Here is a 14298-nt window from a genome sequence, read left to right on the forward strand (position 1 = left end):
AAACTGCTAGCAGTAACATATTCCCAGAGAGGTACAGGTCAGAGCCTGGTCAGTGCATCTCTTCATGGATAAATAATTGTAATGAAAACTATTACCACTTAAACTTAATGAAACTAAATGACTTGAATATTGTATGAGACAAACTTTTGTCAAATACTCTGTTAGACAATGGTATATGGAATCAAAACTGACTCATTCACAAAATGATGAAACAACATGAGGTTAAAAGAAACACATACCTTTAATTTAGCATAATATAATCACTTAGAAGATGATGTCACATATTAAGAACATCTCTCATATATAACACACACAGACACACACGCACACACACACACACACGCACACACACACACATCTGCCTATACCCCAGTCCTCAGGGGGGCGGATGTGTGATGTTGTACTGTACACACGTTTTTCTGACTTTAACTGATTTATTTTCAATAAAAGTGGATTTTTAAACTTGGATAATATATTATTAAATTACTCTCCAACTGTTGTTATGTCTAGTTAATTTCTCTATTTAGCCGCAAAAGCAAAAATCAAGACATACTGTAACAAAGCGTGCTGTTCCCGCCGCGCTGGAGTGTACCAAGGAGCCATAATGGAGGACGCAGAGACACAGAGGCTAAACACAAACGCCGATGGCACAGTATTTATTTCAAATATAAAAATACAAAATAACAAAAACAAACAATAAACACAAACTCTTTTAAGACTGTAACGAGCACGGCCCTCACGGTCGCCGTGCTCACTCTGAATGATCGATCCTCATTAGCTCTACAGGCAGCCTTTTATATTTAACACTCCACCTTTCAACCAACACAGCTGGTGGGAACCCGGATGGAGCGTAAACAATCAGACTGCGCAGGGCTTAAGCCCGGTCACACTACATATTAGAAAGATTCTTTACCGATCCTTCAGTAGGCTGTCAGGAAGTGGAGCGATAAAGTGGAGCGATGAAAAAAAGAATCCAAGTTAGAAGCAACAATTGTGTGAATCTTGGGCCCCAGCACCTTTCCAATTGTGCCTATTTGCTTGATGCTTGACCAGGTTGCCCCAATTGCTTCTCCTAACTTGTGTGTCTGTGTTTGATATAAACGGCTGTTGCGTTTTTCAACCTTTTTTTATTTATTTACTGTGACAGGATTGGCAGAGGTTGAGACTCAGAGACAGTTTGAAGTTCAAAATAAAGCTTTTTAATAAACAAAAATAATCAAATAAACAGGCACACGGGCCAAACAAAAAGGTTTCCAACACAAAATAAACACAAAACAAAACTTACAAATAAAGTTTCCAGGCTGGACGTTGCCTTCACTGGTCAAAAAACACAGCACACACAAAAACACTTCTCCTCTTCTAGAACTCTCTCTCCTAGCCAGGGCCGCTCCCCTGGCTTTTATCCCCTGTGGCTTTTATCCCCAGCCACATTCTCACATGTTTTCCTGGCAGGGAGGTATTTTAACCCCCTCCCTGCCAGTCCCAACCACGTTCATAAAGACGGGGCAGTCCCCCGTCACATTTACATTTATATTTTTTGCATTGTTTGTGTTCTAGATAGGTATAGACAATAACCCAGCATCCAGTGATCGGAGGGGTAACCCAGCATCCAGTGATCGGAGGGGTAACCCAACATGCAGTGATCGGAGGGGCAATTTGGGTTCCAAAAGATATTTAAGGTATGGAGGTGCAAGACCATTTAAAGCCTTATAAGTTAATCACCTCTTGGCATCTCTTGGGCACTGCTTGCTTACTTGTTTGCATGCTTGTTTCTTCACACCTGCAACGTGTGCACCTCTCTCTGTTCATGTCTTTGCCATTCTTTTTCCAGCGCCCTGCCAGCCTCCTCTAGTTTACATGCAGCAGGATTCCTGGCATGTGCCAAACACAGCTTCTGTTTTTACCAGCGGTTTTATAATGGAGACATCCAGCCAGGACATAAAGCAGAAAATATCAGGAAGGAAAAGATGCTTCCGCATCCAGCGCTCAGAGAATATCACAGACATTTGCAGAGCTTTTTGAGATGTTATAGTAATAAAATAACGACTTGGATCGCATTATTGAGGAGTTTGGTGATAAACGACATGGTGATAAACATCATGAGATGATTTATCGGTATGTACTATTATTAAGAGTTATTTGAAAAATATAGCGAACGAGGGGTGGGGCGGTGCTGGAGATGCAGTACTGAGTGTCCTGTTGATATGCAGTGCCTTTTAAACCTGTTTTACTGTGAAAAAAAAACTTTTAAACAGCGCGTCTAAAATAAGCTGCGCGTGTGAAAATAATTTGGACCTGACGCGCTGAATAAATGGACCGCAAAGGGTTAGAGTGCAGTGTGCAAAGATTAATTAACCTGTTCTGCGCTAGTTTCTACATGTATATAAAACAAATGCACCTACAAAATGCCCATCTGTTACAAAATGAAAGAGAAAAGGGGAAAGAATAAAGAGGAAATGTAATCAGATAAAGAAAAACAAATGTTTCTTAAAACACTGAACAGGCTACTTCAGCTGGCAAATTGTTACAGGGCATTCAGACCACCAATTCGGCCCAAACCCAGGATAGAGGGGCTCAGTAAATGTGGTTTGGAATCTGTGCAGGAGGGTCATTGTGTCATCAGAGACTCCATAAAATGACAGAGCGCCGCCATTGAAGTCCAGATACACTCCTATTCTGGGGAAGTGGGGTTCAATTATTGCAGTTTTTATATAATTGTGCCAGACAGAACAATTGGAACCAAAGTAAACCAAACTCCAGGACTTTTCATTGTATCCAAGGCCACTGAGATGATCATTTCTTTTCCTGTTGATTCCTTTATATGTGACTCCTATAGAGGCTCTCTCCCCACTCCACTCAATCTCCCAGTAGCAGCGAGTCCCAGACAAACCCTCTCTGCAAAGCACTTGCCACCAGTAGTCAAATCTCTCTGGGTGATCAGGATATGGCTGGCTCTCTCCCTTTCTCCAGGTCACCTTTCTGTTCCCCTCAGACAGATAAAGCTCTCTGTGTGCTGTGTTGGGGTCCAGTGTGAGCCGACAGGAATCTGATTGAAAAGAAGAGGAGGGTTAGAGAGACGGTTAGAAAAGTCAAGTCACTGAGAAACATCGGCACTGGTTTGAGTTGTACAGAACCAGCAAGAAAGACAGATAAACAGACATTGCAGTAGCTATATAATTGCTATTTCATATTCCAACTTGAAAACAAGATTTTTGGTACTATTTTGTGGGGAGTTTGTGTTTATATTGCAGCTGGCAATCAATGCACAAAGTAATGCTGCTTTTCATGGTAAAATATTATACAGCCCCTCCAACAAGTGTTGGGGCAGATGAATGAATGCAGAGCCACGCGGGGGGGGAGGGCGAGGGGTTGCCATTTTAACCCACTCAGACTCCACCCCACAAATACAATGATACCACAATATACATTTAGTACCAACACAGGGGAACTGTGAGGGACAGCTGTTCGTTTGACCTAAACCTAGTTAGATTTTCCATGGATTCAAAGATGGGACGATTATCTATACAGGGATGGCAAGACATTTAGGGAGAGAAAGGTTGGAGTAGGAAAAACGGGTAACAAATGCTCCTCCTCCCCAGTCAGTGATTCTGCATGTATTAATCTGTCCCAATCCTTGTTGGAGAGGAGTGTATATTAATGGGGTCACAGTTACAGTTAATAAATAAGCAGAAGAATTGCTGCTGCTGTCCTCAAGCTCCACCCCTCCCTGTTCTATAGTGTCAGCTCTTCTCAAAATGGAGGGGTGCATCTTTCAATCAAATGTTTCAGTGAAAATACTTACATTTTAAAAAGTCAGCTCTGCTCCTGGGCTCTGGAGCCTGCAGACTGTGAACTGCAACTTCATTTACTGGGTAGAAAAATAGAGAATCCAGAACTGCATGTGAGGACAAACAGCAATCTGCCATGATCATCATTAGAAAGACAAATGCACAGCTAACTCCATTCTCAGCAGAAATCTTTCAGTCATACATTCCTCATTTCTAGCCACTACAACTGTGGGGTCCTTCTAAAAAGGAACACTACCTCTGTAGATAAATGGGGGGGCATTCCAGATTGAGTGTAATATGCCCTGTGGCTGCAATGTAGTTGTTGTGAAACTTGTTAAAAATTGGGACTTGGTTTTAAGAACACAGTTAACCTGACATTCTGCACCCCATTCGAATCAAATGATACTGTAATGTAATCAAATGAAGAAAAGATCATGGAATTTGGTGGGGATCTGTGTCGCAGGTGACTCTAAACTAGTTATTCCATATAGTAAAACATTAGACTCCATTGCATGGAGGATCTCAGTAAGCTACAGTAAATGGTTCATCAAATGAAACAGATTCAGTTATGTTAAGTTTGCTACTGATGATGTGGAAAAGAACAGTAATTGGATACCAGAAAATATGAATAACAGTGAGTTTTGGCCTACCTCTGTATTCTGGATGGAGGGCGTACCTCGCAAAGTGACTTTGTGCGAACAGAAGGAAATGTGTACAGATTCAGAACTATTGTACATGGTGCAGAATTAACCCTGACACACAAATTGAAACATAATCCTCTTGTTATGTGTGCATGTAATATGTGCCAAAGCAAGTCATCAGTGACTGGGCCTAAACTTTGTCCAGCCTGTAGTCATTTGGCTAAACACTGTAGAATCTTGTTTGAATGCATTTAAATTCTTTCTCTCATTTAAATGTAGACCCAAAAGATATTAAGAGGATTGAATGCATGAATTGTGAAGGAGGTCACTTAGTGAAATGGGCACATCTAGGTAAACTGTAATGTGTAGAAGGTGTCCCAGCTAAACGTGTCCAAGTATCTTGTAGGTACGAAGTGAGGAAGATGGCGTCTCACACCTGTAATGCTAAACTTTGGATAAAGGGGCCTGTCGTCATTTTCGTGGAACCAACCAGAGCTGAACCCGGCACAGAAGTTGAATCCTGCTGGAAACGTGGGGATATGCTGAATATGTACTAGGCGATTTCAAATGGGAAATGTATTGTAATATAAAAAAATGAAGTGTTAGAGGAGGGATAAAGAAAGAGTATCCTTGTACTGCCAGTAGATGGCTCTCTTGCTCCATGAAATAGGTCAGTCTACATATGGTTCTAATTAAACATTTAGCAATCTGAGAATTTTTAAAATATATATATATATATATAATGAACAATTTACCACTTGTATATCTTATCTTCAGAAAGCATGACGCTTGATAAAAAGTACCATTCCGGCAAAAAGTGAACCTTAATAACACCGACAAATTTATGTTTTCCAAAAACAAGATAAGAAAAGAATTCTATACAACAATAAATAAACATTAAAACTGAACAGCCAAGGTCTTTAGAAAAAAAAATCCTGTCTCGGCTGGATTTTGTATGAACAAAGAGAAGGGTCAAGCCTAGTTGAATGCAGTTATACTGGCCTATATTTGGATTTAAATCTTAAGAGGAATTCACCAAAGCAATATTATAGCAACTGATAAACAGAGGTAAATTAATTGAAAGATTATCCTATAATGAAACAGGTTCAGTGCTAATTGACACTGTTTATAGTTCATAACAGTTACTTCATAAAATTAATAATATGTTTTAAGTATTTGCTATAATGAGAAAACATATTATTTAAAACTGACAAGTATTATTGCTTGTTCACGACTTTGCTGTAGTGATAAGAATATTAAAACCTGGAGCAGTATTCGATTTACTTAAATGGGAAAATGGCACAAGTTTATTCTTCTTTCTATTGAACAATAATACTTCTAGACATTATGATATCCATTGAAGTAAAGAAGTTAAAAGGTGTTGTGTTATGTTTTTGTGTTAAGTTTGTAATAATATACTATAATGTACCTTGTTATTAATCCACTATACTGTTGTCTAATGATGGTAGATGAAGTCATTGTGTGATTATGTGAAACTGCTGCATTGCAAGGGGGTTTCCTAACATTCTCCTCCAACAATGCTGTAAATCTTGCAGATTTGGAATGTAAGGTTCATGGTTTTAGGGACCTAGTACTGATAAGTAAATGTCTTGAAAAAATATGCACAAATCATGGCTTAATGGACAGGTCATATATCTAATAAAGTGCTTTGCACAGACTCTGACCTTGGAAAAAAACAAGAGACTGTGGAAACTGCTAGCAGTAACATATTCCCAGAGAGGTACAGGTCAGAGCCTGGTCAGTGCATCTCTTCATGGATAAATAATTGTAATGAAAACTATTACCACTTAAACTTAATGAAACTAAATGACTTGAATATTGTATGAGACAAACTTTTGTCAAATACTCTGTTAGACAATGGTATATGGAATCAAAACTGACTCATTCACAAAATGATGAAACAACATGAGGTTAAAAGAAACACATACCTTTAATTTAGCATAATATAATCACTTAGAAGATGATGTCACATATTAAGAACATCTCTCATATATAACACATATAAAAATAGTGTTTTGCATGCAATAGTGTTTTTATATTATATTATAAACCAAGATCCTGGGAACCTTGGTTCGCTTAACTTTTCAGATAAAGGAGGGGCTTGGAGGAAAGCAAAGAAATGAGATCATAGGTTTGGAGTTAGACAAATATGAAGTATTGAATTTATTGAGTACATGACACCTATTAATTTTGAAAAGTTAGTCTGGATCTTTTGAAAACTATTATTTGTAAAATGGATAAGAACTGTCCCACTAGATTAATGATTGGAGTTAATTGAGGCATCCCATGTATTCCAATGAGATGAAAAACCTATAAAACTCCAGAGTAATTTCAATGGAGTACCACACTCATCCCAGACAGGGCAAGGTGGTCCATCATTTGCAAACCGACACAATTGAGCTGATTGAATTCAGTTTCATTTGCCTGGTGAAGACAGCCATATCCTTTTATGATTTATATTAAAGGGTAAGCATTAATCAATTATTATTTTATCTCACATGTATTGCATGTATTGCTATAAGGGACTCACGCTATGTTTTAGAAATAAGAGAGAGTTTTGTTGAATGTGCTGAAATAGACCATTGGGTACTTTAGGTGACGTGTTCTTGGCCTGCTTGTCGGCCTTGATTAACACATATATACATGTATTAAAGTGTTAACGTTGATATCTGTTAAGACACTGGACTGCCCAGTGTGTCTGTCAGCTGGGGATACGACGTAGCCTGTAGCTACTCTATCCAATATTTAACCGTTAATAAACCGAACGAGTACTAATCATACTCCGATTCGAAAAAAAAACTTTAAATACATGAGTCTGTCAATTTCTTGAGTTCTATATTAGTCATCTGGATATACTGCGGGTCCAGAGCACAAACTATATCCCACAAGGAGTAATAACATCTCTGTCCTCCTAACGTCTCCCCTGAGATAAGAGTGTGTGCTGAGCAATTCAAAAGAGTACGTAAAGGAATCTGAACACGCGTATTTCGTGACATCTGGAATGCTGAGAACATAATGAGGTGTAAGGGTTTGTCTTGTACTTGTGCAGTTGCTCGCCTCCCAAAAAATGACCCCTCCTGAAACAAGGTGCAAAGTGATGCAGAAGCGAGTAGATGCAGAAGCAAGCACACACCTCCAGAGACCTGTCATTCACTTCAGGGTGGCTGCTGCCTGCTGCGGCTTACTTCTTGATTCCAGTGCTCTAGTTGTGGCAGGAGCAGCTTTAAAATGTGAAAACTAAAAACCTGCCCCCCTCCACCGCTACTGTACTAACAATAAATTATACTGTCTGCCTGATCTGGATAATAAATACAATATACAACTGTGACTTAAGCACAGTATAGACAGCTATACAGTGAGATAGATACCGGAATGTTTAAGAACTATACGACACAGCTGAAGCTATTTTCTGCTCACCTGACATCATGATACAGACGCGGTACGACGTCGCAAATTCTCTCGCCACTTAAAATCACCTTTTTCCTGACGAGAATTTTTAAAAAAAGATCACTTCGCTAGTCAACCGCCAGATGGCACAAGGGTGCAAAATTGATATATATGCACCTCTGTGTGTGATGACTATGGCCAAGTAATTGATGCATCTTAAAACCTCTGTAAAATTAATTATAAGAGTTTTTTATACAGTATATATTTATAAATGAATAAAGAGTAAACAGCATGGTGGAGTGTTGTACTGCAGACTGCAACCACCATTCAGAAACTTTCTGACAAAGAGAAAACTGCAGTTTCGGTCGATTTCCCACGGAAGTGATTTGTATGCAGACAGTATTCCTCATTTTGCATTTCAAAACCTGAACTTGAAAATATATTTCATATGTTTGTAGGCCTACATGGTAGCAGTACATAGCTAGAATAATGCTGAAATATTATTAGTATGAAATACTAAGGCAAATGAGCCAACTTGGTTGGCTCAGGTTTATTGTCATGAATACTGTGGTATTAATTGAAGGATTACCAATCAAGCGGAAAAGAAAACAGCAACGCTAAAATAAAAATTCAAACCATTTTTTTAATATAAATTTGGAATCGCCAATTGTTTTTAAGACCTTGTCTCAGCGCTGCAACTTCTGTATGAACTCGTGAGAGATGAAGACAAGCCAGCGCGTCCTCCGAAACGCATGCTGTCAGCCGACCTCCTCTTTTCACACTGCAAGCTGACAGCTTAGCTAACCAGACCTGTCGCGCCGGAGGAAATGCAGTTCCACTAGCAATTCACAGCCAACTTGCAGGCGCCCGGCCACCACAGGAGTCACTGGTGCGCGATGAGACAAGGATTACCCTGTCGACTTGAGCCCTCCCCACCCAGGCCGCGTTCGGCCATTTGTGCGCCTCCCTCTCTAGACTCCCCGCCACAATCACAGATGGCATAGCCTGGATTCGAACCGGCAATCTTCAGGCTGTGGGGCGAACTGAAGTGCCTTAGCTGGATGCAATGCCACTCGGGAGCCATTTAAAAAAGGTTTTAAAAACCTTACATGAACTTGCTTTTCATTTAATAATGTCATATGGTGGGGTTCCCGAGTGGCGCATCTGGTAGAATCGTCTGTTTGCACCCACTGCGATTGATTCTTGTCCTGAAAAACCAGCACAAACCTGCTTCGCATCAGCGTTAGAGGTTAGGCCTCCCTCACAGAATAGAGCCCTCACCCTTTTAGCTAATAAACTGTATTGTGATTTTAGATATTTGTGTGCACATTTTAGGCAGGGTTATTTTAAATGGTACTTTTTGTCTGCCTATAAGCTGCATTTTACTGTTTTATTATTATTTGAGAATAACTATGGGTGAGCTGTCCTGTACTGTCTTTAATTTCATTGCAGTTATTAAGAATAAATTCTCCCAGTCTTTATGCAGAGTGGGGCAAGACATTAATATCTTGTATGCAACTTGAAACTGAGTACCAATGCAACAAGAATAAAGACTAATTGGACTTGAGATCTGAACCAAGAACTGAACTGGAAACCCTCTTCAAGCAACAGTGTGGTAATTACAGCTGAGAGATACAGGGTCTGGTTGAGCGTGTAACATTTCTGGGGAAGGGAATACATTGTACAGGGCCTGCGCCAGCACCTGGGCAACAAGGGCAGTTTCCCGGGGCCTTAAAGTTACCAAGGGCCCACCAGAGGATAAAAAAAATGTGACGAAATAAATTGCTTTATAAAGCGTGAACGTAATATTATTATTCTGAGCTACGTCTTTAGTGTTATTTTCTCTATGCTCATATTAGTCACTCCCCATTGGTGGACCAAGAGTCTGTTGTAATGTGATTGGACTGTTCTCTTCAGTTCGCTACAATCGGAAGGTAAGCACGGATCGACAGTAAAAAGAGACTGGCTAGTCTGTTCAGAATCATCTGATTCATTGTTCTGCTTTTGTTGCTTGTTATTTGAACGTGAGGAGAAGTCACATTTCTGCAGTCGATTTAGAGACTGGATGCATGTGTCTGGCACTGAAGAGTCTTTTCCACCCGTCACGTTAACAATTAAATGGAAGGTATTAGTTAGCACTGAAGACAAACGTGACGATCGATAAAGAAATGATAAAAAAAGCTTTTCTGTAATTAATATTTGCTTAACCAAATGTATATGCTGTTATGAACAATGTTATATTTTCATTTAAAAACACAGTTCTAAAAAATATATTTTTGGATTGAGGGCAGAGGTTAGTGATTGGTGGGGGGCCCACTAGAGATCCATTTCCCAGGGCCCACAAAAGTCTGGTGCCAGGCCTGACATTGTATGGAAGCCCATTTTCAACACCAAAAAAACCCCAAATACATTTAAAATTACTATTATAAGGTTGACATACTATCTCGGTATTTCGATTTAGTAAAGTAAATAGTATCTCATTATTTCTAAATAAACAAATGCTTAAATGTCCGGTTATCCTGTCTCTCCCTTGCTTGTGCTGTTACAAAACCTGTTCCCATGGAAACAAAATAACCTGTGTGGGTGGGAGGGTGGGTAGCTGCCCCTGTAGCCATCGAGTGGTTCCCCAGTCTGGCATCGCCGGGCTACATTGTTTTACTTTACATCTTTCTATCTTAATACTTGCTATCAGCACTTGTAGCAATCCTCATTATCATAACTGCCGTTCTTAAGATGTGTGCCTTGAATATTTTACATTGATTTTAAGCTGCAGATTTGGATTTCACGGCTGCACTGCGCCGATCCTAGAATCGGACCCAAAATATTTTACTAGAAGAAAAGCCTTACCTTTTAAACGCCTGCCACTGCTCCTGGACCCCAGGGTATAAACTGCTGTTTCATTCACTAAATAAAATACAGAAAACTGTGTTAAACCAAAGATTCTTCTGTAGAGGAGGGGTGGGGAACCCTGGCCCTGAATACAAGACCCTGCCCATGCATTCCTATTGGACATACTATAACTGAATACAAGACCCTGCCCATGCATTCCTATTGGACATACTAGAAATGAATACAAGACCCTGCCCATGCATTCCTATTGGACATACTATAACTGAATACAAGACCCTGCGCATGCATTCCTATTGGACATACTGGAAATGAATACAAGACCCTGCCCATGCATTCCTATTGGACATACTATAACTGAATACAAGACCCCGCCCATGCATTCCTATTGGACATACTAGAAATGAATACAAGACCCTGCCCATGCATTCCTATTGGACATACTAGAAATGAATACAAGACCCTACCCATGCATTCCTATTGGACATACTATAACTGAATACAAGACCCTGCCCATGCATTCCTATTGGACATACTAGAAATGAATACAAGACCCTGCCCATGCATTCCTATTGGACATACTATAACTGAATACAAGACCCTGCCCATGCATTCCTATTGGACATACTATAACTGAATACAAGACCCTGCCCATGCATTCCTATTGGACATACTAGAAATGAATACAAGACCCTGTCCATGCATTCCTATTGGACATACTGGAAATGAATAAGAACATAAGAACATAAGAAAGTTTACAAACGAGAGGAGGCCATTCAGCCCATCTTGCTCGTTTGGTTGTTAGTATCTTATTGATCCCAGAATCTCATCAAGCAGCTTCTTGAAGGATCCCAGGGTGTCAGTTTCAACAACATTACTGGGGAGTTGGTTCCAGACCCTCACAATTCTCTGTGTAAAAAAGTGCCTCCTATTTTCCGTTCTGAATGCCACTTTATCTAATCTCCATTTGTGACCCCTTGCTCCTTGTTTCTTTTTTCAGGTCAACAAAGTCCCCTGGGTCGACATTGTCTATACCTTTTAGGATTTTGAATGTTTGAATCAGATCGCCGCGTAGTCTTCTTTGTTCAAGACTGAATAGATTCAATTCTTTTAGCCTGTCTGCATACGACATGCCTTTTAAACCCGGGATAATTCTGTTTGTTATTCTTTGCACTCTTTCTAGAGCAGCAACATCCTTTTTGTAACAAGGTGACCAGAACTGAACACAATTTTCTAGGTGAGGTTTTACTAATGCATTGTAAAGTTTTAACATTACTTCCCTTGATTTAAATTCAACACTTCTCACAATATATCCGAGCATCTTGTTAGCCTTTTTTTATAGCTTCCCCACATTGTCTAGATGAAGACATTTCTGAGTCAACATAAACTCCTAGGTCTTTTTCATAGATCCCTTCTTCAATTTCAGTATCTCCCATATGGTATTTATAATGCACATTTTTATTGCCTGCATGCAATACTTTACACTTTTCTCTATTATACAAGACCCTGCCAATGCATTCCTATTGGACATACTATAACTGAATACAACACCCTGCCCATGCATTCCGATTGGACATACTAGAAATAGGCTGCCCCACCCCAAAACAGGTCGTGTTTTGATCAGAAAAAGTAGTAGACTGTAGTAGTTGAACTGATATTTTCTATTTGTATATATAAATCTTATGAATGAAATCTATAAGCAGTTGATAGTGTATTAGTATTACTAGGATTGTTCCAATGTGTAGAATACTTGGACCATGGTAATATTTTTGTTTATTTGTTTAGGGTTCGCCCTGAAGGGACCTGATCATTGAAATACCTACAGTTGACACAATGTGCTAAAACATAACCATGTGCACTAACAAATGTCATGAGTAAAACTGTCTGTTCTAGCACAGTAGAACTGTCTGTTCTAAGTACGGTACTAGATTAGAGATAACACTTGTATAAAACAACAAATTTAAATTGCGTAGGGCAATATGATAGGACGAGAGCTTATACATCGAAGGTGATTGGAGGAACAACTAGAGATAGAAATATATATAAAGTGTCCCTTAAGGACGGTAAGGTAGAACTTCTATGATACTGATAAAGTGTTATGTTGTTCTCCGGAGCGCTCTGTATGTGGCTTGCTGTAATACTTTATTTAAACTTTGATTCAACTCAACGTGTGGACTGAATTGTATAATTCCAGCTTTTCATCCCTACAGCCCAAAACTTAACTATATGTGTATAATGTAAAGACCCTTTCCCACTTCCGTCTTCCAATCACAGATATTTTCACAGTCAATGAATACAAAGTTTAAACAAACAAACACAAAAGCCAGATTTTATAATTGATGGTGTCAATTGAAGCCAAACAAAGTGTAGGATACTTTTGTCATTTAAAAGCTGACGATGTAAACTGCATGTATGGTCTGATTTAGTTTTGCTTATCAATAAACCTGTTTATATGCAACTTTAATTATGGGAAAGAACACCTCTCGACACAGCTTTCCAGCCACGACTACTCGCCAGAGACACCAGGACTATTCAATTATTGTTCATCCAGGCATTGTCTTTTTTTTGTATGCCTTTGTATTGATTTAATTTGACATTATCAAAGTATACTGCTCTACCTCATGAAAAAGCTTTTCATCGTCCATGCTTGCTTGTTTTGAGGCGTGTCTAACGTTTGTCAAGGGTGGTAACCTTGCTTCTGATTGGTCGGTTTCATTCCAGTCGCGTGACGAAAAGAAACATAGAGACAGTTTCTATTTTAGCAACACGAGATTTTCTCAAAATGACAATCGCTCGCATCGCTTGCTGGCAGTCTGGATAATCCCATTTGATTGCATTGACTTCTAAATGATTTGCTTGCCCCCGTCCAGTGTGGACCGCCCTTTAGAGCAATTATTGCTAATATTTGGTCTAATTAAGTCATTTAGGGCTCATTTAAAACAGACCCCCCCCCCCCCCCGCTGTAGAGGATTTGGAATACAAACATGAATGACCATGTGTAACAGGGCGAGCAGCCCTGTACGTGTTTATTTATTTATAGAACGGGGTACCCCTCCGCCCCTGTGCAGTTTATTATTTTGTATTTGTTTTGTTGTATGATTATTATTATTATCATTATGATTTATGATTGTATTTATGACGGCGAAGCGCCGCGGGTTTTGTTATTGTTTTATTTGGATTTATTTAGAAATGTATTTAAATGTCGGCATAGCCGATGGTTTGTTTGTTTTTGTTTAATCGCATGGATGTGTAGTCCCATCCACGGTGGTTTAAAAACCTCGTGCAGAAGGTGGCCATCTCCTGAATTAATTAGGTGATTTAATTTGTTGCTAATCGGGATATGGTCACCTGTCATAAAAGCCTGCAGCTCTCGGCACTCGGGGTGGGTGTATGAGGAGTGAGAGTGGAGAGAGAGACGAGAGCATTTAGAAAGCAAAACTAAGCATAGGAGCAGTGAAGGCTACAGCCCAGCCTGACCTGTGTTTCGTATATTTTGTGTTTGTGATTTGTTTTATTTAAACCTTTTATTTCGCTCTTTGAGCAAAGTGTTTTTCTGTTTAAATATTTGATTTATTTTTGTTATTTTTAAATTAAAACAGCGCAAGCCTTTTTGA

General features: G+C 39.4%; 1 protein-coding gene across 2 annotated transcripts in view; it reads right to left on the reverse strand.

Moving 5' to 3' along the window:
* Positions 1-317: 317 nt before the first annotated feature.
* LOC117414367 (tripartite motif-containing protein 16-like protein) overlaps positions 318-14298 on the reverse strand; it is a 32563-nt gene continuing 18582 nt past the window's right edge. Inside the window, exons 7-9 of one of the 2 annotated variants that reach the window (XM_059009685.1) lie at positions 10685-10741; positions 3803-3868; positions 318-3046 (exon numbers count right to left, since the gene is read on the reverse strand). In XM_059009685.1, coding sequence (XP_058865668.1) covers positions 2505-3046; positions 3803-3868; positions 10685-10741 — 665 coding nt within the window. In that variant the 3' untranslated portion in view covers positions 318-2504. The remainder of the gene's footprint in view (positions 3047-3802; positions 3869-10684; positions 10742-14298) is intronic. The other variant, XM_059009686.1, reaches the window with a different exon arrangement.

Source organism: Acipenser ruthenus, chromosome 39, assembly GCF_902713425.1.
Source record: "Acipenser ruthenus chromosome 39, fAciRut3.2 maternal haplotype, whole genome shotgun sequence".
Lineage (NCBI taxonomy): Eukaryota > Metazoa > Chordata > Actinopteri > Acipenseriformes > Acipenseridae > Acipenser > Acipenser ruthenus.